This window comes from Cebidichthys violaceus, unplaced genomic scaffold, assembly GCF_023349555.1.
Source record: "Cebidichthys violaceus isolate CVI_PGR_0920_01 unplaced genomic scaffold, fCebVio1.0.p SCAF_20, whole genome shotgun sequence".
Taxonomy (NCBI): domain Eukaryota; kingdom Metazoa; phylum Chordata; class Actinopteri; order Perciformes; family Stichaeidae; genus Cebidichthys; species Cebidichthys violaceus.
In genome coordinates, this window is record NW_027176373.1 from 11,268,687 (window position 1) to 11,294,172 (window position 25,486).

General features: G+C 41.1%; 4 protein-coding genes across 5 annotated transcripts; 2 read left to right on the top strand and 2 right to left on the bottom strand.

Annotated features, from left to right (window-relative positions):
- The first annotated feature begins 258 nt into the window (after nt 1-258).
- cnga2b (cyclic nucleotide gated channel subunit alpha 2b) lies at nt 259-5,758 on the top strand. Its single transcript, XM_068716358.1, has 7 exons — nt 259-427; nt 1,749-1,857; nt 1,992-2,102; nt 2,892-3,068; nt 3,514-3,621; nt 3,727-3,833; nt 4,208-5,758. The coding sequence occupies exons 2-7, from the start codon at nt 1,757-1,759 to the stop codon at nt 5,701-5,703; spliced, it is 2,100 nt and encodes a 699-aa protein (XP_068572459.1). The 5' UTR covers nt 259-427; nt 1,749-1,756; the 3' UTR covers nt 5,704-5,758.
- A 2,361-nt stretch (nt 5,759-8,119) lies between these two features.
- On the bottom strand, nt 8,120-12,784 carry rraga (Ras-related GTP binding A). Its single transcript, XM_068716360.1, has 10 exons — nt 12,652-12,784; nt 12,219-12,341; nt 10,915-11,014; nt 10,754-10,820; nt 10,425-10,647; nt 9,493-9,588; nt 9,295-9,417; nt 9,109-9,200; nt 8,888-9,003; nt 8,120-8,786 (listed from the first exon to the last, which is right to left on the bottom strand). The coding sequence occupies exons 2-10, from the start codon at nt 12,243-12,245 to the stop codon at nt 8,683-8,685; spliced, it is 948 nt and encodes a 315-aa protein (XP_068572461.1). The 5' UTR covers nt 12,246-12,341; nt 12,652-12,784; the 3' UTR covers nt 8,120-8,682.
- A 2,216-nt stretch (nt 12,785-15,000) lies between these two features.
- On the bottom strand, nt 15,001-17,471 carry LOC137876622 (charged multivesicular body protein 1b). The gene is made up of 8 exons (XM_068716363.1): nt 17,290-17,471; nt 16,436-16,533; nt 16,196-16,342; nt 16,010-16,078; nt 15,763-15,870; nt 15,632-15,675; nt 15,404-15,476; nt 15,001-15,129 (listed from the first exon to the last, which is right to left on the bottom strand). The coding sequence occupies exons 1-8, from the start codon at nt 17,303-17,305 to the stop codon at nt 15,085-15,087; spliced, it is 600 nt and encodes a 199-aa protein (XP_068572464.1). The 5' UTR covers nt 17,306-17,471; the 3' UTR covers nt 15,001-15,084.
- Nucleotides 17,472-17,786: 315 nt separating this feature from the next.
- Nucleotides 17,787-25,196, top strand: LOC137876621 (terminal nucleotidyltransferase 5D-like). Of its 2 annotated transcripts, none has more exons than XM_068716362.1 (2): nt 17,787-18,163; nt 21,051-25,196. In XM_068716362.1, the coding sequence occupies exon 2, from the start codon at nt 21,072-21,074 to the stop codon at nt 23,325-23,327; it is 2,256 nt and encodes a 751-aa protein (XP_068572463.1). In that variant the 5' UTR covers nt 17,787-18,163; nt 21,051-21,071; the 3' UTR covers nt 23,328-25,196. The 2 variants fall into 2 exon arrangements, with proteins under 2 accessions (XP_068572463.1, XP_068572462.1); XM_068716361.1 differs by having other exon boundaries at nt 21,066-25,196.
- The last annotated feature ends 290 nt before the right edge of the window (nt 25,197-25,486 follow it).

Genomic DNA, 25,486 nt, shown 5'->3' on the forward strand with positions numbered 1-25,486 from the left:
TTCTAGCTATTCTCCAGCGTCAGAAGCATGCAGAGGAAAGGCACTGCCAAGAGGTTTTCCCAGAAGACTTCTCAGCCTGAAGCTGACATCTGTGCTCTGAACCATTCCAAGATTTCCCCGCCCTGCATCTCACATCCTGCCCGCCTCCTGCAGGTGCTCGGTCCAGCTGGACCACGTGTTCCTGCTTCTGAGGGGGGAACGAGGGGGACACACTTCAGGAGGAGAAGAGAGAAGAAGAGAGAAGAAAGAGAAGCAGAAAGTGTTGCAAGAACAGGACTTGTGACTGTTTTTCAAGAAGTGTTGGATGAAGTTTGATTTTTCCTCTCATAGCATCCACTGTGGGCACTGAGAATGGAAGAGCTGCTCTGGGTGTTCCTGTGTGAAGTCACCAAAAGGATTTTATCGGAGTAACTGAAGGAAACTAAAGGTATGAATAAAGATATGTGTAAAATGATAGATTTTTCCATTATTTTCTTTTTCTCTTTTTTTTCTGGCAAACATAGCTTTCTTATAATGCTAATAATCCACAGGTGCTAATTTGTTAAGAAAACAATTTAATGACAAATAAAACCCTTTTTAATATATATACATATGTTAATTTAATACTGTTTAAATAAAATAAAAAAGTTTCACTGTGAGTTGCAAGTAAAACAAATAGAAGATGTAACTCATAATGTATTAAATAAAAAGCTATAAAATACATAATATGTATATGCAATGGTCTGTAATTTATTGTTAAATATTATTATATTATTTAATTTATTACATATTCAAAATAACAAGATAAAGCTTTATTTGACAGGTCTGTTAGTTTCTGATAATTTCCTACAAATAACCTTATGTAATTTGACAAATAAAAATAGGAAATTCTCTGAAAGAAAAGTTCCATTAAAACCAAAGTAATATCTATTCATTATTGGCAACTATATTCTCCATATATGTTGTTTGTTAGTTGTTACGTAATTGATCCTATAATAAGGGCTAAAATTACAATGCTCTCTCTAAGAAACTCTCTATGACATAATTGAGAACTTATTCAGAGATGACGGAACCATAAAATAAAGCATCACCATAAACAAATACAGTAATACATACAATACAGTCTTGCAGCACTTTTGGCAGCCCGTTCAGTAAACCCAGTTATGACACATAGGTGCCACACTTTGCTCTCAGTTAGCAGCACCCTGGTTTCCTAAGTGATGCTGCTCCTGAGGGAGAGCAGCTGATTGGCTCGCTGAGCCACGGAGCTTCAGGCCGACTGTGTATGTGTGTGTGTGTATGTGTGTGTGTGTGTGTGTGTGTGTGTGTGTGTGTGTGTGTGTGTGTGTGTGTGTGTGTGTGTGTGTTCGTTAATGATCCACCAATTAGTCACACAATGGTAACAGTCGCCTAATCACCTCGTCATGTGTCGGCACTGCACAGGGTGAAAGGCCATCACTGCCCTGCATGTTTTTGGGGGTGAGGGATGTAGCTTTTTAGGTGCACCTCCATTACATCACTGTGTTTCAAACAGCATCAGTATCGTGCAGTTTCTCTTTGTAGCTGCTTAACTCACCACAGCAACAGGCTGCTCATGTGACAGGCCAGGTGAGGGACCGTGGCAGACTGTCCCAGTCGTTCCCCCTCTTGTCCCCTGAGGATAATCTGCCATACGCACCATAAACACTCCCACAGAACATCTCTGCAGACACCAGCAGTCACAGAAAGCAGATGACAAGAGTAACATGAGTGTTCGTCCTCACCTGCAGGTCTGAGGATGACGGGCCAGGCGGCTGAGAGAGATCGGTCACCACACAGTCTGTCGGTGAAGACCACCTTGGATGAGGAGATCGATAGAGCCGAGAGTATTCTCAGCAGGTGAGGACAGCTATTGGATCATTGTGTATTTGTCTCAGGGGTTTGTTTGAGAGAAGCAAAAAAAAAAGCAAAAAAAGTGAAAGTCCACTTGTGTGCTGGTGTGTTGCCCCCCCCACCCCCACCCCACCCCCCAGGGTGCCATCTGTGTGTGATGACACATCCTCAGAGCTACAAAGAGTTGCTGCTCTCGACCCTCATGGACGCAATTCCAGAAATTCATTTCAAAGAAATGGAGCCGTCTCAAGGTAAAGCTACAGCAACTGTTATAACTTATTTATTTATTTTTTGTTGCAAAGGTTGTCTGTTTTTTTAAAAACAGCCCACGACTCAGACAAAGTTTACAGAGAGTGTTTTGTTCAAGTCCTTTTTATTAAGGTCACACGCTGGATGAAAGTACACATGATGGACAAAGACCTCAATAACCGAAAGGCCATATTGGTCAGGTGAAAGACTAGAAGTATAAAACCAGAGAAATGGTTTTCATCTTATGTCATTGTGTAAAACTAATTCTTAATGTACTTTCTATCCCACAATCTTCAGGAACAAGTGCAAACATTTGATACAAACCAAGATGATCAGTTGTGATTACAGAGAATTCAAGAAACTACATTGACCTGTTTGACTGATCATTGCTTACAGAAAGATTTTAAGACTAATTCTGGGATTTAAAAAATTGTAAAAAAGTGTTTTCAAAAACATATCCTGGATAAGTCAAGATAAATATTTATTTTCTGAGGATGTTTCTCCCAAACAATTTACTATTTTTATGTTTAAAGCAGACTTATTACATGTTATGTAAAATTGCAAATGGCCTTGGATAAAAGCATATGTAATGTAATTTAAAACATAAATGTGTTAAATTATTTGTGATTCCCAGTAGAATCATCCAACTGAACGAGACTCAAGTTGAACTGTATTTGTTTCTGAATATGTTCTCAGTTGTTCTGCAGCTCCTTGTGTTACTGTCATGCCTTTATTTTCATATCAAATTCGTTAAAATGTTATGAGAGCGTGTATGTTCCTGTGTGTGTCAGACTGGTGAGCCTGGTGGTGAGACTGAGGGAATGGGCACACAGGAGCCTGCTGGAGGAGGAGGAGCGGCCGGACTCCTTCCTGGAGCGCTTTCGTGGCCCTGAGCTGCGAACGGCCCCCAGCCGCATCAGCAACACGCAACCAGATGCCAATGGCAACAATGCCAAAGGGATCTTTAAGTATGCCCGCCAGCCTGTCACCCTGAACCATTACTATGCACTTTGATACACACTTTAAGCACTGGGTGAGGGTAAAAAATTAAGCCTCAAAGTGTCCATTCGGCCAAATGGATCCTGTTTGAATAAGGTGTTGATTCAACTCTGTGATATTTTATGTTGCTGTGTATGTGATTGCAATAAACTGTACGGTGTTTTAAATAGTTCTGTTTCACTAAATAAGGAAAAGAAGATGGAAACATTTTGGAAACACATTTATGTATAATACAGAACTAAACACCAATTTTTCAGTTGTTAAAAACAATGATATTGCAGAGCTGTTGTATTGCAGTGCTTCATATCTTGCAGCTGCTTCTATTTTTCCGCATATCTTTGCAGTAATAATGTAAACTACTCTATAAGCCACAGTTGTGTCTGACTGTATTTGCAAATCTCTCCATGCTTTCAGGAAAAAGTGGGATTTGTTTGTGGTGTCCCCAGCCGATAACGCCTACTACCGCTGGTTATTTGTTATCGCCACAGCAGTGCTCTACAACTGGTTCCTTGTTGTAGCGAGGTAATGACACCACAATCGTTATCTGTTGGTGATGGATGTGGTGGATGGGTGTTCTGACCACTTACAGGCTGGAGCAGTAATTCTTTTCTTTTTTTCTACTCACAGGGCATGCTTTGATAAGTTACAGGTGAGCAATTACATCTGCTGGCTGGTGCTGGACTACCTCTCTGACTTTGTGTACATAATTGACACTTGCGTCCGACTTCGCACAGGTAACTTATTTGAAAATACAAAACAATATAATTCGTTTCGAGTTGAGTTTCTGGCCATGAGACAGTTGCTAGTCTAATATTCACTCTCCTTTTAACTACTTTTTGTTCTCCACCAACTTCTGCGGAACATAATCTGGCTCTTTAACTGCTAAATGCTCCACTATGTTCACCAGCTAGTCCCTAACTTTGTCTGTCCTGTCTGTCCCGAGGTAGGTTTATGAGATATTTCACAGAAAACAGGGTTAATGAGAGTAAAGTTCCGGGACAGAAAACCAAAACAATGAGCTGAAAGGTGCTAAAAAGCATACATAAAACACAACAGTGAGTTGAGATCACAGCCCAGCTGAGTTTGTGATCTATTCTTCTTGTCTCAGGGTTCTTGGAACAAGGTCTGCTAGTGAAGGACCATGCCAAGCTCAGAGACAGCTACGTCCGAACGTTACAGTTCAAGCTGGACGTGATGTCCATCCTGCCCACGGACCTGGCGTACATCTCCACTGGCATCCATACGCCACAGCTCAGGTTTAACCGTCTGCTTCGATTCCCGCGCATGTTTGAATTCTTTGACCGCACTGAGACACGCACCAACTACCCCAACATCTTCCGTATCGGCAACTTGGTGCTGTACATCCTGGTCATCATTCACTGGAACGCCTGCATCTACTACGCTATATCCAGTTCTTTGGGATTCGGCTCGGACACTTGGGTGTTCCCAAACATCTCCAAACCTGAGTATTCCTCCTTGACTCGGAGTTACGTCTACTGTCTGTACTGGTCGACTCTTACTCTCACCACCATTGGAGAGATGCCTGCACCTGTGCGGGACGAGGAGTACCTATTTGTGGTCTTTGACTTTCTTGTTGGGGTGCTCATCTTTGCCACAATTGTGGGAAATGTTGGCTCCATGATCTCCAACATGAACGCCACCCGTGCAGAGTTTCAAGCCAGGATCGACGCCATCAAACACTACATGCACTTCCGCAAGGTCAGCAAAGAACTGGAGACGCGGGTCATTAAATGGTTTGACTATCTCTGGACCAACAAGAAAGCAGTAGACGAGAAGGAGGTGCTGAAGAATTTGCCAAACAAACTGCGGGCTGAGATTGCAATTAATGTACACCTGGAGACCCTGAAGAAAGTGCGCATTTTTCAAGACTGTGAGGCAGGCCTGCTGGTGGAGCTCGTGCTCAAACTTCGTCCCCAGGTCTTCAGTCCGGGGGACTACATCTGCAGAAAGGGGGACATAGGAAAGGAGATGTACATCATCAAGGAGGGGAAGCTGGCAGTGGTGGCTGATGACGGGGTCACACAGTACGCTCTCCTCACCGCCGGCAGCTGCTTCGGGGAAATCAGCATCCTGAACATAAAAGGTAGCAAAATGGGAAACCGTCGGACAGCCAACATTCGCAGCTTGGGCTACTCGGATCTCTTCTGCCTCTCTAAGGACGACTTGATGGAAGCGGTGACTGAGTATCCAAATGCCAAGACTGTGCTCGAGGAGAGGGGCCGGGAGATCCTAATGAAGGAGGGCCTGCTTGATGAGAACACCGAGAGCGGCGGGCTGCAGAAAGAGGACACAGAGGAGAAGGTGGAGAGGCTGGAGTCCTCTCTGGACACCCTCCAGACTCGCTTCGCCCGCCTGCTCAGCGAATACAAACACACTCAGCAGCGGCTGAAGCAGCGCATCACTCTGCTGGAGCGGCAACAAAATCAAACGGACTGCGGCGCAGACACAAGCGATGAGACGGGTGCAGATGCGGAGACCTTCAGTGGAACAGACCCTGGGCATGTTGCCCAAGCAGATGGGTCCCCGCAATGGAGTGATGTGCAAATGGAGGACAAAACGAGCCCAGCAAAACTGTCACAATAAGGAGATTTTTTTTAGATTGTTTCTTCCACTGTGAAAATGTTTAGCTGAGTGTAAAGAGAAGTCTGCATGTCAATAAAACATGAAAAAGAAATTGGAAAACACTGCCACGCCTATGCAGTTTTTGAGTTCTTGTCTGCACCAAAACCAGTGAATTGAAAGTGTGTTTAAATGGTGGCGTTAAAGTTATATCCCAGATCAAGCTAATTCAAGGAATTGAGAACAAATTTTTTATGTTTACATTTTAATATAAACTAGAGTACATTAAAAATCTGCAAAGGTCACTTTTTTTGTTTTCCTAACTAAAAAGCTCTTTAAGAATTGCAGGTTGTTCTAGTTTTTGGGTCACTTGTAAACATCTTGTGTTGGGTTGCATCAGCGGAGGGATTCAGTTCTCTACTTGTTATATATTATGCTCTGGCTCCCGTACACCTCGTCTCTTGCTGCTCCTCCTGGGGGAAAAGTCCAAGGAGAGATGGTAGAAGGTGATTTGCTGAGTTCACATACACAAACACAATTATTTTCCAGTGTCGTTATGTTCTGTTATGTTCCAGGTTGGATCTGAATCAGTCTGTTTTGGTGATTATCACAACAACCTTTTGACATTTTATTTCTTACTTTGGCTGTTGTGAGTTTGTGCATTGAAAATAATTTTGTCTCTGGTGAAGTGACTCACTCGCAATGAGCAGCTTCTGTTTTTTCAGGTGTTCAGTCTATTTTCATTTGCTTTCAAATTTACTTTGCCAGTCTTATATTAGAATGAGAGAGCCGCTTAATCTCTGTTTGCATTTAGTTGCTCCCATTTTGTGTCGTGGAGACTCTCTCTCAGCAGCGAGGGACTGGGGATTTTCCAGTTATTCAACCCTGTGCATTCCAGGATACAACTCAACCACACGAGCAGTGTTGATAAGCACAGCTGGAACAATGCCTCTGCAGCAGAGCTGGCTATAATAAAGGGGCAGGAGGTAATGAGTGCATATCCCCTGCGCCCCCGAAGGAGTGGGTGGGATCAAGTGCCATGGACAAATCTCCAGTTACCTGCCATCAGTTGGTCAAACAGCATGAATATATATGAAGTCTCTACATTACACTAGAACCTAATGAGAGGTAGCTACAGCTCGTGAGTATAGAAAGATCTTAGCCTAAATATAACCTTTAATATGAGATTAAGTCAGATTCCCAGTTAACGTGTGATTTGCAATTAAAACGATATCTATATATGAGCTAAATATTAGAAATGTTTAATATTAACAGTATTTCAGTTACTATATTTCAATGAAATGTGGTTGAAACTTTTTATTTTTTTAATCTAATCTAGACTAAAACTCTTTCACTTCACAATCAAAGTTGTCCCAGTACAAACGGGCCATACGTGGTGGGATTTGGTCAGAAGTGTCAAATGTTTTTTTCCTGGCATTACCATGAAAGGCCAGTGTACTGACAAGACAATCCCAACTCAAAGTCCAGTGACAAGCTTTTTTTAAAATCACATGGTTCTTCATCAGCAGAAATGGATGGTGTTGGCGTGAGTCAGTCATTTAAATTGCCGTGGATGCTTCCTTCTCTGTTTTATACCTGGTTGAAATTTAATATATTTTCTTCATCTGCCCCTTACTACGAGCACTACATGAACGCACTATTATGCGTTCATGTACCAACAATGTTGGTTATATTTCCATTAGATATTGCTACATTTCTTCTTCTTTTTTTTCCTCACTGTGGTGTTAATGTTGCTTAAAAGGAGGAGCTCAGTTAGAAAAAGGCTACGTCACATACTTTCAAATTCAAGTCAGACTGATGACTGTCAGGTTGTTCTGTTAGGTCACTTTCAATTAAATCTGATCAAACCAATTCCACACATACCTGGTGAAGCAGATTTGTAGAGTTTTAAAAGTGTTAAACTCTTAACAAATAAAACCTAAAGATGTTCTTACCTTGATTATTTCTTGTTAAATGTTATAAAGAAAAACTTCAGCTTTGAAGCCACGTTTTCAGGGGCTTAAGTGCAAATTCTGACAATAACTGTTAAAATAACTAATTCAATTTAACTAAAAACTAATTAAAACTCATTCTGTATAACAAGTTTAACTCAGCTGTTTGTCACTGAAATTAACTGATTGTGTTGTAACACGTTGTTCCATCTGCACATACACTGCTGTCGACTCCATGAAAAGTGCTCAACAGGTGCACTGAACTTTTACACACACACACACACACACACACACACACACACACACACACACACACACACACACACACACACACACACACACACACACACACACACACACACACACACACACACACACACCAAACTTTTGCCACCACATGTCCTGTGCACATGACAACTGGTGCAGAGTGTCAAAAGGCTTCATGGCCAGAGATACTACAGTGACTGAAAGGAATAACAGGAACGATCTCTGAGCAACAAGTCTTTTTACAGGAAGTAAACATGTATTAATGTGTATATCTGTTCACAAAATATGCACTGTCTAAATGTAAAAGCAGAAGAAAAAAACACACGTCACATATTTTTCTGAATATAATTATATATTGTTTTCAATGTGTAACAGCTTACAAACTGCATTTGAAAATCAAACAGTATCGACTGCTTATCATTTGGAGATAATGTCCCCCGATCACTGGGATTCACTGCATGGAGTGAATGAATCGACTGTGTAAGACAAAGTGTGACAGCAAAGGTAGTGCCCTTCAGAGTAAACACAACTATTCATTTTACTTTTAATGGGTCGAGCTACGGGGCAAATACTCCAACAGTATGTGTCGAAAGTTCAAGATACTTACGATCACTGTAGAAATTAGACCAAAAGAAAATATGATTTCTCCAGTAATAGCTGTGATTGAAATAAGATATAGACAGTGCAGGGCTGCTCGTATGTATCGGAGCTGGAAGACCGCAACATGCCGTCTGCGGTCTGTGGACTGATTGGCTGATGGTTTCCACGGGGACAAAAGCACCTGCTAGCGCATTCGCATGTGCAAGCTGTGCTTGGGTCCATCCACCCGCTCCAACTTCTCAAAGTGTTTCCTAGCATTACGGATATTGATGAGAGTGGCTGCAGATGCTGAAAAAAAATAATAACGGAGACATGGATATTTAATCATGCCGGTTTGGTTTCTTAACCGCACATTCACTGCTGAGAAATTGTTAATCGTCACTGCTTACGAATGGAGGGGTCCGACATGATGACCATGACGTATGTGTTGGAGGTGAAGACGTCGATGAAGGCCGCAAAGTTGGAGTTCCTCACTTCCATGCTTTGGAAAGAGGCTGCAAGTTTACTGGAACCCAAAATAAATAAATAATCAGAAACATGCTAAAAAAAAAAAAAAAAGTTATTGGGTGATGTGTGGTGTGACGCCGATGTTTGTGCAGAGTGAACTCACCTACAGCTGAGTTTGAACTGTTTGATAATGTTGCTGATCTTCTCAAACCGGTGAGCATCGCGCTGCTCTTTGCACTGATAGTGGGAGATCACCTGCATTTATAAAAAAAAAACCAATACTTTCATTACTGGATCCAGATTTTCTGGCCAGACACCAGACCAGACCAGAGGAAGAGGTTTCTCTCACCAGGAAGGTGGCTCTCTCAAACAGGAGAACTTCATCCGCCTCGATGATCTGCGCAAAATTTCTCAGGTTGGTTTCCAGCTGCTGGACGTTTGGGATGAGCTGGTATACTATGCTAGACCAGGCCTGCAAAGACATTCAGAAATGTTTCTTACTGTGTCGATTTTATTACCCGACGTCCAGACATACAAGCGTCACAACCTTATACAGGGTCTCATCCCAGATTGACGTCCTGAAGCAAGTGCAGGCCAGAGGTCTGGACAGTCTCTTCAGATCTTCTTCGCGCTCCTTAAAGATCTGTTGAAACAGTCATGAACAGTTACATGATCAAATCAATAAATTAATGAATAACAAATATGACATCCAGGGAGGGGGAGGGGAGGAGGGGATACCGGAGGGGAAAATAAGAGGATAAACAAGAGGACCATATTTGTTATCCAGTATTAGTACATAAAGTTATGTCCAGTATTACAGATGTATGTTAAGGTTGATGATTTGCTGTTATCTTACCTCAACTCTTGAAAAATTAAGGATTTCAAATAGAGAAATGTGTCTTTAAAATGGTATAAATAACATTCATAAATTTCAAGGGGTTTTCTAATAGAGTACGATTATTTATACTGGTAGCTAAATTGATTTTTTTTTACTATCACCGCAGGTTTCATTGGTGTTCAGCAGCTTATGTTATTTCAAAAGAGACCGTGTCCATTGATGAACAGAACAAAAACTCAGCAACATTTGTCTGACTTTAATCTACTATTTCAACCAGATATTAAAAAGCATCCTAAAAATCCAATAGAAGTCATATAGCGATCCTTCAGTATTATTTTCTTATGTCAACAGGATTATTTATTTGAGTTGAGTGATAAATTGTCAAATTATTGATACTGTTCCCTAAAATAAAATATTATGAAATGGTTTAAGGACATCTTATGCTCATACTGTCTTATGATTGTCAATTTTAGAACTTGTTAGATGCACAAAGTTCTACCACAAGAGACCCAAATGAAAGCAGTTTGTGGGGACTCTGGCTGAACATGGCTGTCAAGTGTCCGTGTATGTGCTTCTGTGCGAATCGACAAACACGTGCCCATTGAGAGTGGAAAACAAACGATCACAATTGTTGAGCTTACCAAATCTCTCTGGTCTTCCTGCACCAGATCCATTTTGTGAACGAGGCAGAACACTTTGGCGTCGGGGGAGTTCTGCAGGATGGCCTCCAGGCATGACTGGTAGTAGTGCATGTCTTTCTCCAGCTCGCGGCTCTCAACGTCGAAAATATAAATAAGTACCTCTACATTTCTAAAAATGTTGTCCCTCTGGCTGGTGAAGTAGTTCTCCATAAACGTGTCCTGTCTGTTGGGTGAAGGAAGCACAGAGAGACATGTTTCACAGACAAGCTCAGATTGAAGAAGTATGGCCAAAAATGGCAAATAAGACAAATATGACAAATGTACTTTACCCTCCACAGTCCCACAGGTTTAGAACCAGATTGCCAAGAAACCGTACATGGGAGTGCTCCACGTCAACTACATTTAACAAAGGATGTAAATATTGTTTTATAGATGACATTAAAGAAACGTGGGGCATCATGCCGCACCTTTTATTTTGAAGCACTCTTACTTGTAGCTCCAAGGCGGCGTGTGTCTCGAGCTATGTAATTAGCAAAGATGATTGATCTCATACTGGTCTTTCCAGACCCACTTTTTCCCATCAGTAACACCTGAAAGCACAAATGCAACAAATTTACTCATCGCTGAACACAAAGTCTTGTCTCTCCTCTCTACTCTTATGACCAGCGGTGGAAAAAATAACGAGACTCTTTACTCAAATAAAATATGCAGTGTCGCAATGTTAAAACACTTCATAGGATGTAAAAGTCCTACATTTATACTTTTACTCACATATACATTACAAGTAACATCATGCTCTTGAAATATCAAAAGCAAAAGTACCATAGTGTTATATTACATGATTTGTGGTGCATTAACATCTAATTTTTTTTTTTTTTTTTTTACAGTCATTTAGCAGACACTTTTATCCAAAGCGACTTACAATTCAGTATCTATCTACCGTAGGCACAGCTACGGGAGCAATTTTGGGGTTAAGCGTCTTGCTCAAGGACACATTGACATGAGGAGCAGAAGTCGGGGATCGAACCTCTGATTGAAAGGCGGCCCTGCTCTCCACTTAGCCACGGTCACACGGTTAAATTACATTTAAATGTTGTTGCTAGTCAAGAGGGCTGATTTTAAGTTCTGTTGGGTAATTTAATATCTGATAAAGCCTCATATTCTATTAACTGATTATATGTTTTGTACATAACATAGCAGTCTAAGAAATGTTTGACACCAAAAAACATGTAATTTATTTGTAAAAAAATGTTCACGTCATTTATAAATTAAATTGTTCAATATTATCTGATTGGATAATGGCCTGAAATGCTTCAACGAGTTCTCCACTCTGCCAGGAATATCATTTTGAGAGAGAACCACTTAATCTCATTTTTATTTAATTAAACTTCAAGAAATTGACACTGAAGAATTTTAGAATCAGCCTTAAACATGTCTGTGAAGATTTGTGTGATGATGTTAAAATCAGCAGTCATTTAAAGAATGGTGGAAGGATATTTTTTGCTGGAAGTGCAGAACAGAAGTGGAAACTTTCCTACAATGTTGGTACAGTTCGACTTCTTAATCATGTGTATTTTGGGACATATCTTAAAATAGCAAATATTACATATCAATATGTGATTATACATTATTAGAGCCATGGTCATTGTAAGGCATTGGAAAACAGCTCAAGCTAAAAACTTCAGAGGCATGAAGTGAAGGTACTCGAGTAAAGTACAACCACCTCAATATTGTACTTAAGTACAGCACTTAATCACTAGTAGATGAAAAGTCAATGATTAGCTCCTGCTTCACCTTTTTCTTCATTGCTGTGCTTGACATCCCCCTCAGCAGACACGAAGTAGAGTATTTCTCTGAGCTGCAAGTCAGGTGACTTTAGTCAGTGTCTGCAGCAGCTCTCCTCTTGCTCTCCTTCAGCTGCAGAACAGACACAAATAGTTTCACCTAGCTGTCACTGAACGTTAGCTCTCATGAAGCAGATAACCAATATTACTACCAAAGGACACGTTTAAACGCTTAAATGAGAAACAAGTCAAACATGTGTATTCAGTCGTGAGCTTATTTGACAAACAGTTCAATAACTTTATTTAAACTCTTTTCTCTGTTCCGGATAAACGTCTAAGCTAATGCTAAGTTAGCTAGCACGACACATAGTCCAGATATAGCGTTAGCTAAGTCAAGCAGTGTTAGCTTAGCTAGCTAAGTTAAAACTCGGTAGTCTACTTACCCTGACAGGGTAGATCCGTTACTTGAACTCAAGCAATTTCAGACTACCAGTTTCTTTTTTGTTTTTTCAGATTACAGTTGTACACATCACTTGATGGAAGCAGGCAGTAGTGAGGTGAAGATCAGCTGCTTCCTGTTTACGCCAAAGTCACATGATGGGCTGTTTGGGTTATTTCTCCCGAGTTTTGTCTCGCGGACAGATTTTGCTCCTTTACCAGATCATGTTTACCACTGAGGGCACACACACATTAAAAATTAAGGTTACACATACTTTAAATCAAGGTTTCGGAGAGTAATTACAGTTAGTCTTTGGGAAGCATTAAGCTAAAATTGCCTAACAGGCATTACACAGGGATAAAGATTCCCTCGTTTTCTTCTTTAGTAGTGTCAACATAGGTTTAGAAGATACTATTAGTACATTTTGTGCAATATGGTATCAGAGAAACTTTTATATTAAAAGTATACTGCATTTGCTACCACCACCAGTGGGACATGTAGATTCTTATTTTGTGGTTGGCAGGATAATTTAAGAATTAGTTTAATGTAAATAATAACTATTGTACATAATACTTAACATCAACATATTTTCTAAACTTGTGTCTCGAACAAAGTAATTAGAGTAAGTCTTAAGATGTAAAATTCAGTTGGTAAAGTTGTTGTTAAGACAATGGCCACTAGATGGCAGTTAACAGTCATGGCGTCATTACGTCACGTCCGGGCTAGCCTCCTAGTATTTGTAACGTCGCATGTAAATATACAGACTGTGTGCATTGTACGCGTGTGTCTGGTTAGTGTGGCGTAGTGTGGTTACACATGAGGGGCAGTTTGACCAATACTCTGTCAAAGGAAATAGACCAGTAAAATAAATAAAGCTTAATTGCTTCAGGTTTTCACCTACTTTGTCTGTACTGTTTATTTGGGGCTGTCTTTAAAAAAAGAAATTCTGCACTTAACACCATCGCGTACTTCAGAAACCAAATACCACAATCTTCTTAAATGTCACTGACATTTCTCTTACTGAACATTGTTCAGCTGAAGAGAAGCAACGTGTCTTTCTGACACAGAAATTGCCGTTTTAGAGCCCACAGTGAAGGAAAATGAGTGACTTCATCTGCATGCAGTAGAGGAGAACATTTAAAAAAAAAGATTTGAAATAAGGACTTCCTCTTGAAGCGAGCAATGATTACCAAGAGGGACCCAGCAGCAACAGCAAAAGACAGAGAGCAGCTGATTCAGACCACTTGTCTCCTCTTTGAGTTGATGAGCAAATGAGAGAAGTCTGGCAATGACATGGCCAGAAATAATATATTAAAGCAAGAAGAGCCTCTTTACCCACACCTGAAACACTGTGTGTTATCTTTTACCTGATTATATTAAACATTTACATAATGGTCCTTGTCTTATTTTTTTGCACTGAAAGTCTGTCATTTCCTACAAATGCTTAGCACTGGGTGTACTTTCAGTCTCAGCCAGTTAATTTATGGTTCTTTGGGGATATTCATTAGATGGCATACATGTTGTACAAATATCGGCACCTACATAACGTTGATAAATGAGATCCTTTGTCTCCTGTTCAGCTGGATGAGCCACTACATCAACATAAAAACACACTGCAATTTCCGCCACGGATATGAAGTATGTGACTTTGTTTTGCATTTCATTTTCACAACGGACGTTTCACAATAGATGGAATAAAAATGTATATGTCATGACTAAAAATTATAAGTTTATTGAAAAGGCAAAGAGATAAAAGTATTATAAAATTTTATTGTTTACTGTATGTAGTCTCCATACTGTAACCCCTCCCCAAATGATCAGTGAATATGCTTAAGATGACCGGACAAACACACAGGCCAATCTTCTTGAAATATTCCTCAGAAATAAAATACAACAAATCTAAACAAGGAGTCAGTTCAACAGTAAGCGGGAAAGTCTTTCACACTCTCAAACCAAGAAGAGAAAAAGCATATACGTTTTCTGCAATCATGCACGTATGAAGATAAAAGTGTAATTCTATATTCCAAAACCTTCAGCTTATTCACCATAGTGATATGAAATTGGCTTATGAATACAGAATAACTGCCACGCTCAATATATATATATTTAGCTAAATGTATGAAGTTCTTAAGTATACATATCAAACAAAAAAGTTACATCTTCCTCCTGTGTAAATATGTATATTTAAGAAATATATACATTTTCAACAACCAGCATCTCAAGTTAGTTTACAGAATCCAAAGGTTATTATTAACACACAACCAACGAGGGGCTATTACCTGCGGGACAAGACAATGATACAGTAGCTCCTCTACAAAGACACACGAGAAGTAAAGAGGAGAAAAGACATGACGAAAAATAAAAAGGTGTTTGGGAGTAGTATTCAGGTAGCGGTCTGGAGCTCTGCATGACGGTGACAGTCCACTGTAGTCGTCCTTCACATTTGATCTCGGAGTTTGGCGAGCCGTTGAGACAGTTCATCCTTTGGGCAAGAGAGAGAACCGACCGGCATTAGTGAGCAAGAGGAAGATGAGGGAAGAATCCATTCCATTAAAGTATTTATGACAAATACTGCATTTTTAATGTCATTGTTTGACTTTACTGTAATCACATTTCCTGAGTCTTTTTCACTCAGTCTATGTGATGAACCCTTAACTTATATTGCTACAAGCCATCTGGTTTGAGTTATTTATTTTTATGTATATTTTAAGTGTATCTGTGCCAGATGTGGAGAACAATTTTAACACCAAGTGTACCTGCTCTGCAGAGGCAACGCTGGTACCCACTGATCCTGTCTGTCCCTGAGGAAGCTCCATGTTCAGGTCCAATCTAAACATGACACACAAACCAACAAACAAACCTTATTTTTAGATTACAAATACAATGTCTCTGACGCTTCAATCTAAGAATGCATACCACAGACCCGTGTATGTGATTGAACATTGTTTCACAAAGAATGGTGAAACAAAGAATGAGAAGGTTACCCTGCTTCATCAGCCAGTTCATGCATCAACGAGTCCACTTGATTCTGAAAACACACGTGAGATTGACAGTGAATGTGTTTGTCTGTAAAAAACATCAAGAAAGAATGTAAGCATAGAGGAGAGAAATGTACCTGTGGCGTTGTAAGCGTTGTTGTGCTGCTCATGGTGTCCTCCATATGGGCCGTCTGAACATCCAGAGTTTCAAATTGGCGCTCAAATTTCTCCATGAGACCTGAAATCTGAAAAGAAAAAAGGGGATCGAGACATTGTTTTATAAGTATGAGGAGTTTTGTTACCAACAACTATGATATTTACATTGTTTTTGCTAAAGAGAAATATGGAAGCACATATTTTTTTCATGTGTAAATGACTCTCTACCTTTTCCAGATTCATAGACTTCAGGGTGGCATCCATGCCTTTCACCACTCCAGCCATAGATTTTGTGACCTAAAAAATAAAACACCATCACTAAATTGACAACAAACAAACACGCAAGTCTGAAATGAAAATCTTCAGCCTGTCGCTGATTTCAAAGTCTTTCAGCATTATTCAACCTTATTGTACCTGGTTCATTGTAACTGCAGTTTGGACCCTCGCTGCCACCGCGTCTATCCGAGCGCTCATCCTCAAGAAGTTCACAGACTGGTTCTTTTGTCGGATGGCATTCTCCGCGTGGATCCTTGCCACTTCCATGTTCCCCTTCTGGATGGCCTAAAAAACAACAACAAGGCGGTACAGTAAAAATCTTCTGTGGCCTTTGGTCATGTGTTACCTTGATGACCGGCTTCAGAGGGGGCCACTTACTTTCTTAATTTTAGCCTTCTCCACTTTTTCCTCTTTGTCACATCTCTTGGAGTTTCTTTGGAGTTCTTTGGCAGCGAACTTTAAATTGAAGAGCTGTTCTGTGATAGAGGTTAAGGAAGCACAAAGTCCAAACAAACACAACAAGCAACCTTTGATAACTCTAAAAATGATGCGTTAGTGCTGTAGGAGGAAATAGCAACGGGAGGTCTTGACATACATGTATTACGCTTCTAGATTTGGTTATAGTTGTATCTGCTAATAATGGTTGGAAATGCCATAAAATCTCTGGCATTTCGTCTGATATTTAAAATAAACACATTTGGAAAAACTGTACTCTTGACTGAGTAGACGTGCAATGACAAATAGTTATGTAACCGGTGTTTTTTGAGTTTCCTGTGACTTTTTTAATGCTTTGTTACATCAAAGACAGTCATAACGAGATTACATAGTAAAACAAGTCAAATGTTAAGACGTAGGCGCGCGCTTGGCTCTTTACTTTAGTATTTGGAGGGTTAGCTAACACTACATAGTTACATTGTATGACGACATGGTTACATTGTACGTCAAATGTCGGTTGTTGGGTATTTCCAGCCATTTGTATTGAAGCTTCAGAGGCCTTCCGATTCCAGTTCTGTCCCATTTTACGACGTTTGGAAATAACTTGGACATGTTCAGGTTATTTAATAAGTAAGTACGTAATATGTGCTTGGTCAATATCTCACGTATTTAGCAGGTGTTTCGGATGTCTTGTCCCGCATACAGCTCACCAGTATCGTCATGTTGTTGTGCTCCGTCTCGTTTCTCCATGTTGACGCTAACACACACTTTAACGTCTCGTTGTTTTTAAAGGATACTCTCCATTTGCGGCATCTTGAGGCGACTATTAGCGAGTCCAACGACTAACACGAAGAAATAATTTACGGGCAGTCCGCAAAAAACAAAAAGCTAAACTTGTCAGTGAAACTTCAGCCTTTTTTTCAGGTTTCGGTCTGTCGCCCCGTTCGCCTTCTTTCGCACTTCCTGGTGTCTTTACCAAAATATGAACGACGTCAGTGTCACGTGGTGGCGGTGTTCCATTCGACGTCACGACGAGAGCTGCCCCCCCCTCCTCTTCCATGAAAAATGTGAATGAAAAAAGAAAACAAAAACAACCGTTAATATTAAAACGTTTAATGTTAAACTTCGGGTTAACGCGTTGGTGTTATTTGGTGTGGGTTTAAAGGGGATGTGTCGTAGTGTCGGTGGTAGTGGGCGGTGAACGCGGCTGATTGATGATTAGATTCACGGTGTGGATCACGATGACTCACCCCGGTCTGATGTGATGCTCACCCCGCAACAGTGCAGTGGCACGCCGGTTAGCTCAGCCTTATACGTCAGTGTGCTCCACCAGTGACAGTCTAAACTTCATCTATTTGTTAGTATTAGTTTGGACGTGCAACCGACACCACAGCCTATACCGTGTTTGTTTTGAACACTTAAGTGTTTGTCAGTCACCTGCTGGCGTTAAAGACGCAGAGACCGAGCGTCGTGATTTACCGTAAATTTCGTGACGCCTGATTTGCCATGGAAACAGTGCTTCTGCGCTGAGAGGAAACTGTCCGCGTTAAGTTCAGCATCAACCTCTCCAGAGGGGTCGGATAAACCTGTTGGATATCTCAGTGTTTTGGTTTTTTATTGCTTTTCTTGTGTTGCTACTCTGATTTTACTTTCAATTTGACCATAAATCAGGTGAGTTTTTAAAACTGTGCTTCTGTTGTATTATTGTGCCTTTAGTCTGGAGAAAAACGCAGTTAATGTATACTGTTATTTTACTCCAGTATGTTGCCCCACATGTTCAACTTGAGACCTACATCTGTGTCTTTGAAGGATTATAAATGCACCATAAAGCACAGATGCTGAGCTCATTATGAACGATGTGGCGATTTAGTGAGTTTGATAAATGGGCAATATTTGAGTTTAAATCATCAAAGAACAAAAGTGGCCTGTGCCAAATATTGTTTGTCATAGAAGTGTTTAAACATATACACCAATATGTGTGCCTCCAGATCACGACAATCTATAGGTTGACTAATATAGTCTTTAAAAAAGACTATAATCTATTCACTGGTGAAACATTTTATGAATTTCACAACCCTAAACGCTACCTTAAGTGATGCGTTTTGTGTCGTTGTTTTGCGCACAGGGAGATAATCCAGGAGAGCCAACGAGTGATGTTTCATTCAGAGGCTGTATGACTCATATAGTCTTATCTATAAAGAAGCCGAGTGGTAGAGGAGCAGTGCTGCTGCAGGACCGAGCTGATGTAACCCCTGAGATTCACTAGAGGCTGCTGTGGGCCACACTGTGTTCTTACCGCCGCTGACTTTATTTACACTGATGACCCCGATACTAACACAGGACGTAGTGCAACAGGACCAGGGCAGCGGGTCAACTGGCACGGTTTATGTTTTCACTGCAAAACATATTTTTGAAAATATTCATATTGGATATATTGAATTTAATGTGACGCAACAGTATGCTCTGCTATATCTTGATCCAAACTACGTATAAAAATATGCAAAATAAATAAAATAATATAAGAATAATTAATAAAAAATAACAGAACAATAGATGGCCAATCATTTGTAATCACGACATAATACTGTTAGCACACATCTGGCATGAATTAGGAAATCTGATTATTAAGTAAAGACATGTAAAGATGTTTAAAGAAAGGATTATAAAATAATAATCTTAAGTGATGTTTAAAGTACCACTGATGCATGACCTGAAACTTGGTGCATCTTCACATTTTCTGTCAAGCTTTATGATAATGCACTGATTCACCTACCTTGAACTCCAAGATTAAATTTCCTATACAATAGCCTATATTTTGATATCATTTTGAAAACGCATTAGTATGGTGGAGCAGCACTAAAAAAGAAAAGAAAACTGTGCAACCAGTGGCAAAGATGTAATAAGCTAACATCTAGTGAAACGTTTAATCTCCTTCTCCTTTTAAGACATAAAAAGACCCCCCAAAAAAAGTAGATAATAAAAAGCACTTTATAACAAGTATGGTATTTTTAATAGCATGAAGTAAAATGGTTGATGAGAGCGTTCATCTCAAAAGCCCGTGAGGATCCTCATTAACTCTAATGTTGTCATAAAGGTAGATGAGTATGAAGGCCCTTTTAAAACCTTCCAGCAATGGGCTAAACATCTGCCTCAGTAGTGAGTGAGTCAGTGTACATTAATGATGACGTACCCTTCTCCCTTGTACAAATACAATGTTGTCACATTATAACAGCAGGAATAAGCACATCACTATTTATTAGAATCATTAAGTGGCCTATTGTGCAACCACAGGATTATATGCCTTTTTTGGGATGACACACTTTGATTCAGCACTCCTATACTTCTTAGAGAAGAGAGCTCATACATACAGGTGCAGTAGAAAAAGACAAGTCCAGACTGTTCCTTATAGATCTGTCAGATTGTCCCTGCAGCTGCCAGCCAGTGAATAACAGACAGGTGAGTCACCTGTAACCAGCGGACGGGCACATGATCATGGAGGCATTTCAACATGGCGACTACTGAATGTTTATCTAGTGAGACCAACAAGTAAAATCACGTGAGAAACAGCTGATGACGTTCATAATACAACTGTATTTAAGATAAGATAAGATAATCCTTTATTAGTCCCGCAGCAGGGAAATTTACAGGATTACAGCAGTATATAGTATAGTGCAAACAAGAGACATAGTAAAAAAAACAAGAGCAAAACAAGTATTATAAATAAGTAATAAAACAGTAAAGAATATTAACTAAGTAAAAAAGTAAAAACAATCCACAATAACTAAAATATTATATATACAGACAGAATCATTTTTTATTGCACAGTGTATTTATATTGCACGGATTTTTTGTGTTGTGTGGTCTACCGTATTTGATCACTGTCAGAATTTTTTTTTTTTCAAAACTCACAATGCATTGTGCTGTTATTTTACAGCACATCTTACAGAAGTGTTGTCTGCATTAGATTGGTTGAAGCAAAATATCTGATATTGTGACAACCACTTTGTAGAAGATTCTATCGTGATCTAAGAAATAAATGTGAGAGCACATTTTTATATACATGTGACAGATAAACCTGTCGCTTGTTGTATTACCTCGTGCAAGTGCACAGAGAAGTTCACCCTGGGAAACTTAAATTAGTCACTCAGTGCTCAGAGCTCGCTTTCAGTATGTTACTGCCCTTTTTGCTAAATGTTGTTTTAAAAACCTAGCTGTTAAAAAAACGTCACATCACATAGCACAAACTGCAATCAGAGAGGAACGAGGGTGGAAACACCTCTGACTAAAGTCTTCAGCACAGGTATTATATCTGTTTGACTGCATGTGTGCGTAGGAAACAAAAGGAGCCAATGTCAGATCTGTGAAGGACTCGATGGATGTAAACAAGGTGCAGGGACGATACAGACAGCGTGTAAAGTTTTTCTGTGCACTTTCATTTTTGTGAACAAAAAACTCATTTAAAAAAAAAAGACAATACTCTGTTGTACTGCTTCAGTCTGTCACTGGCCATTATTTCTCACATTCCTCACACAGAGCCACAATGTGATATATATGTCAGACCTCTGTTTCACAGGTGAGGATGATGGAGCTTCAAGCGGAGAAGAGGTTCCACAACTTGACCCTTGAGCAAATCCAAGCTCTGGATGAGGTCTTGACCGAGGTAATCCCCATCCACGGACGAGGGAACTTTCCCACGCTGCAGGTGAGAGCGAAGGACATCATTCGTGTAGTGAAGGATCGGCTGATCGAAAGAGACATCCAGGTAAAAGACATACGACTCAATGGCGCGACTGCCAGCCATGTCCTGGTGAGAGACAACTGCATGGGCTATAGAGACTTGGACATAATTTTTGGAGTGGAGCTGCCCAGGCAGGAGGACCTCCAGGTGATAAAGGAGGTGGTGCTGGGCAGCCTGCGAGACCTCCTCCCTTGTGGAGTTAACAGAAGGAAGATCACCTGCCTGACAATGAAGGAGGCCTACGTGCAAAAGATGGTGAAAGTCTTCAATGAGCACGACCGATGGAGCCTCATCTCGCTTTCTAACAACAGAGCTAAAACCGTGGGGCTCCGGTTCATCAGCTCCCTGCGAAGACAGTTTGAGTTCAGTGTGGACTCCTTCCAGATAATATTAGACCGCATGCTGGAGTCTTACTGGGAGACTGAACGGAAACAGGGAGGAAAGTTGGCTCTGAGTGTTGGGGATTTGTCTAAAAGAGACAGTGAGGATGAAAGAAAAGTGCAAGCGAAACCGAGCATTCCTCGGGACGTTGAAGCCAATGTTGGAAAAGACTCGAGGGGCGAAATTCCATGCCCGAATGAAGCAGCTTCTGTGCTTGAGAAAGATCTTCCACATGCAAAGATTGAGCATGTGGATGGAAAGCACAAGGCAGAGGAGGTGTTAGAGCACGAGACCGTCAACTTACAGCAGGAGGCAGTGGACGGTATAGAGGACGTGCATTCAGAAGAGGACATTGTGTTTGAGCTGTGTGAAGGCAACGGAGAAGTGAAAGGACAGTTTCGCAGTGATTATCCTTCAGTCTCATCTCCTAAAACTTTACCGGCAGATGTCAGGGATCTGCCGATGACACGTGCAAGTTTAAAGCCACAGAGCAATGAAGAGCCGTCTCTGTCACAGGCTTCCCAACCAGCAGAAAAGACAGCTGCACAGGAAAACGTCCATTGTGCAGAGATGATTCAGTTCAAAGTCGACTCTGTGGACTGCAGCACTGAAAATACGTCGAGCCCACAAGATTCACATCATGAATATTCCTTTCCTCCTCCAGCGAAGAAGACTTGCAGCACGTCACAGGGCATTGTACCGGACTATTGCCCCTCACCAAAATTACAAAGGAAAATGTCAAGAAAGATGATCAGTAAGCCTGAGAAATGGTCTTTACTGACTGATTTATCAGATCTTACAACACAGCTGTTTCCACCCATAGACATACCCAAACCACTTCAGCCTCCCTCAGCGGACAGCGCTCAAATTCACGGCTCAAATGTTCCGGCCTCCGAGCCAGAGACCTTAGACGCCCTAACAGCTCTTGCATGCCACCAAGCCGGTACACCTCAGGATGGGACCGGCTCCAATGAATCTGTGGAACAAACCGTTAAGCCAAAACACTCGAAGAAGCCTCCTGATTCCCAAACACAAAGCCGAAACGTTCAGCCTCAGATCAACCAGCAACCATGGGAGCAGGCGGACGCTGTCCCAAACAGGTGCGAGCCAAGCTCATGGGCCGGGGTAGCAGGGGAACCCACCATCACCGTCGAAGCAGAGTGCATGTACGGAGACTTCGAACAGGCGATGGACCACCTCCGCCAACGTCTCATCGCCACACACAACCCGGAGGAGATCCGAGGCGGGGGCCTGCTGAAATACAGCGACCTGCTGGTGAGGAACTTCAGGCCGGCGAGCGAGACGGAGATCAAGTCCTTGGAGCGATACATGTGCTCCCGCTTCTTCATCGACTTCCCCGACGTGAGCGAACAGCAACGCAAGATCGAGGCCTACCTGCAGTGCCATTTCCTCGGCAGCGAGGAGACGAGCAAGTACGACTACCTGATGACCCTGCGGCGCGTGATAGACGAGAGCACGGTGTGTTTGATGGGACACGAGAGGAGGCAGACGCTCAACATGATCACGGTCCTGGCTCTGAGGGTGCTGGGCGAGCAGAACGCCATCCCCAACACGGCCAACATCACCTGCTTCTACCAGCCGGCCCCGTACGTGACCGAGCCAATTTACAGCAGCTACTTCATCACCCAGGCCCAGCCCCCACTCGTCTACCACCCCTACCCGCTACATGTCCACATGCAGACCGGCCTGGTGTAGCTATGGTGACATGCCCGCAGGGAGGCGTGTAGGCTGCTTTCAGCATGGTGCTCTGCGAGCAGAGGCACAAATGGAAGTTTTACAAAAAAAAACAACAGGCAACCCACGGGCGCAGTGTTGTTTGATGCTTCGAAACCCCCTCCTGCTTGTGACATGAAAGATCATGAAAAGGCCAGAACTGAAAGGTTTGTGGAGGCAAAGCATGTCACCCTTTCAAGATGAACATTTTAGGAAAGGAAAGAAATGCGAGGAGCCGCTTTTCCTGAGAGCTCGGACAGAGGATTTCATTGAAGTGGGTGGACTTCGTTTTACGGCTGTTTCCGCTCAGCTTTGGCGCCACGCTGGTCATCGTCCCGTGTTGAGGAGAATGTTGTCATGTGACAATTCTCTATGGCTTGAAGATACACTTCTCCAACATAATAACACATAATCTATGGAACACCTGTTGGCAGCAAAAGTGATTTGGGTTAAGTTTAATGATACATTGTTAATGTTTCTGAGGGTTGAAAACTTCATATAGCTGTTTTGTGAATCACTAGTCTCCGTGGAGTAAATTTCAGCACGTGAGTATTCCTGTGTATTCACTGTATAGAAATAGGACACCCTTTACTGAGGGCAGACATTAGATAAACTTTTCTGTGGTGTGTCCATGTTGGCGTAAGTTTTATATTTGTGAATGTAAATAACTTATTTCAAAGCAAGAAACATGAGATCCGAGTAGGTACCATTAGGAACTTTATGAAAATCTTTGGGGTGGTGAGGGGGGGAGACTGAACCTCAGGAATTTATTTATTGTTTATTAAGAGTTTCATCTTCATCAGGACTGTGTGGGTGTGGTTTAATCTGATTTGATTGGACATCATGTGCAAACAACACAGCAACTCTCAACAGAGTTTAATTTAAATGTTGCTAAATTCGGATTGGCTCACATAAGCGAATGACAAAAACAGAAATACAAAAATCTCTGATTAACTGTTTAACTTGGACCCTAAAAAAAAATCTGACTACATTAATAATGTTCCTACAGCCCCTTCGATCAGTGGCAGGTGTTAAGGTGTTAGAGAGTGTTTAGTTGTGCTTTTGCATTGTAACATTTTGGCATGTTGCGAGAGTTTATTAACCAGGAGCTGTGGTCATATCGCTTAATTCACTTTTTATTTCATCACATCCATTCTTCTATTCCATGTCCGAGACACATCACAAGTATTCACCTCCTGATGGTATTATGAAGAAAGCCTTGGCTGTCTTGGTTTGTTTTTTCTGCTGAAAACACAGAGCATGTTGAATTCTGTTTTTCCCCAAACTCCAACAGGCTGAATAATCTTCCTGTGTGTACTACATGGTGACAGTTGTCTGTTGTAGTGGACTTATAGTGAATGTTCTGTCAGGGTTCTGCCTGCCATCGTGAACTAAAATGTTTCTGCACATTTCAATTATTCACTGCAGCCAGCAGGTATTGCACTCTGTCCCTGTGTGTTTGATCACTGTGTATGCATAGCTAGTACATGTACTCACTACTCAGTATATATATTTATTAAAACAGACAATTTAAGCACAGGTTAGGATATGTGGGCTGCTCAAACTAAATTTGAGACTGAAGCACAATATGAATGCACATAGCTGTTGTTGAGTAATGATGGTGTTTCTGACATGCTTGTGGATCTCGCAACTAAATATTGAAGACGTTAAAAAATACCGTGGGCAGTAGTGCCCTATGTAGCTTTGAAGTGATGTATCTATCTCGAGACTTTGGGTGTGTTGTGTATTGTTACGGAACTGTTTCACCAGTAGAGAAACTCAAATATTCCTGTTCTGATATCTAGTTACTCAGATTGTTGCGTTACTGTAGTAATAAATATAACACAACCACTCTTTGTCTGGAGTCTTCCATTGGTGGTCTGAGATTCACTGTCACAGTTTTAATTTCATTAAGCCATAGTTTCTTATTTATTATTGGCATGCAAAGTACCCAAACCTTTTCATATTTTTATGTATGTGGTTATGCACATGCATGACCTAAGATGATAGAGAAAGTACGGTTTCATTTATTTGAGTGATTACATTTTAAGTCACTTTAAAAAAAAGGTATTTTTTTTCCAATTTCACAACTCCCACTCTCCTGCTGGTCCTCAACACTGAAATACTATTAGAATATGTTC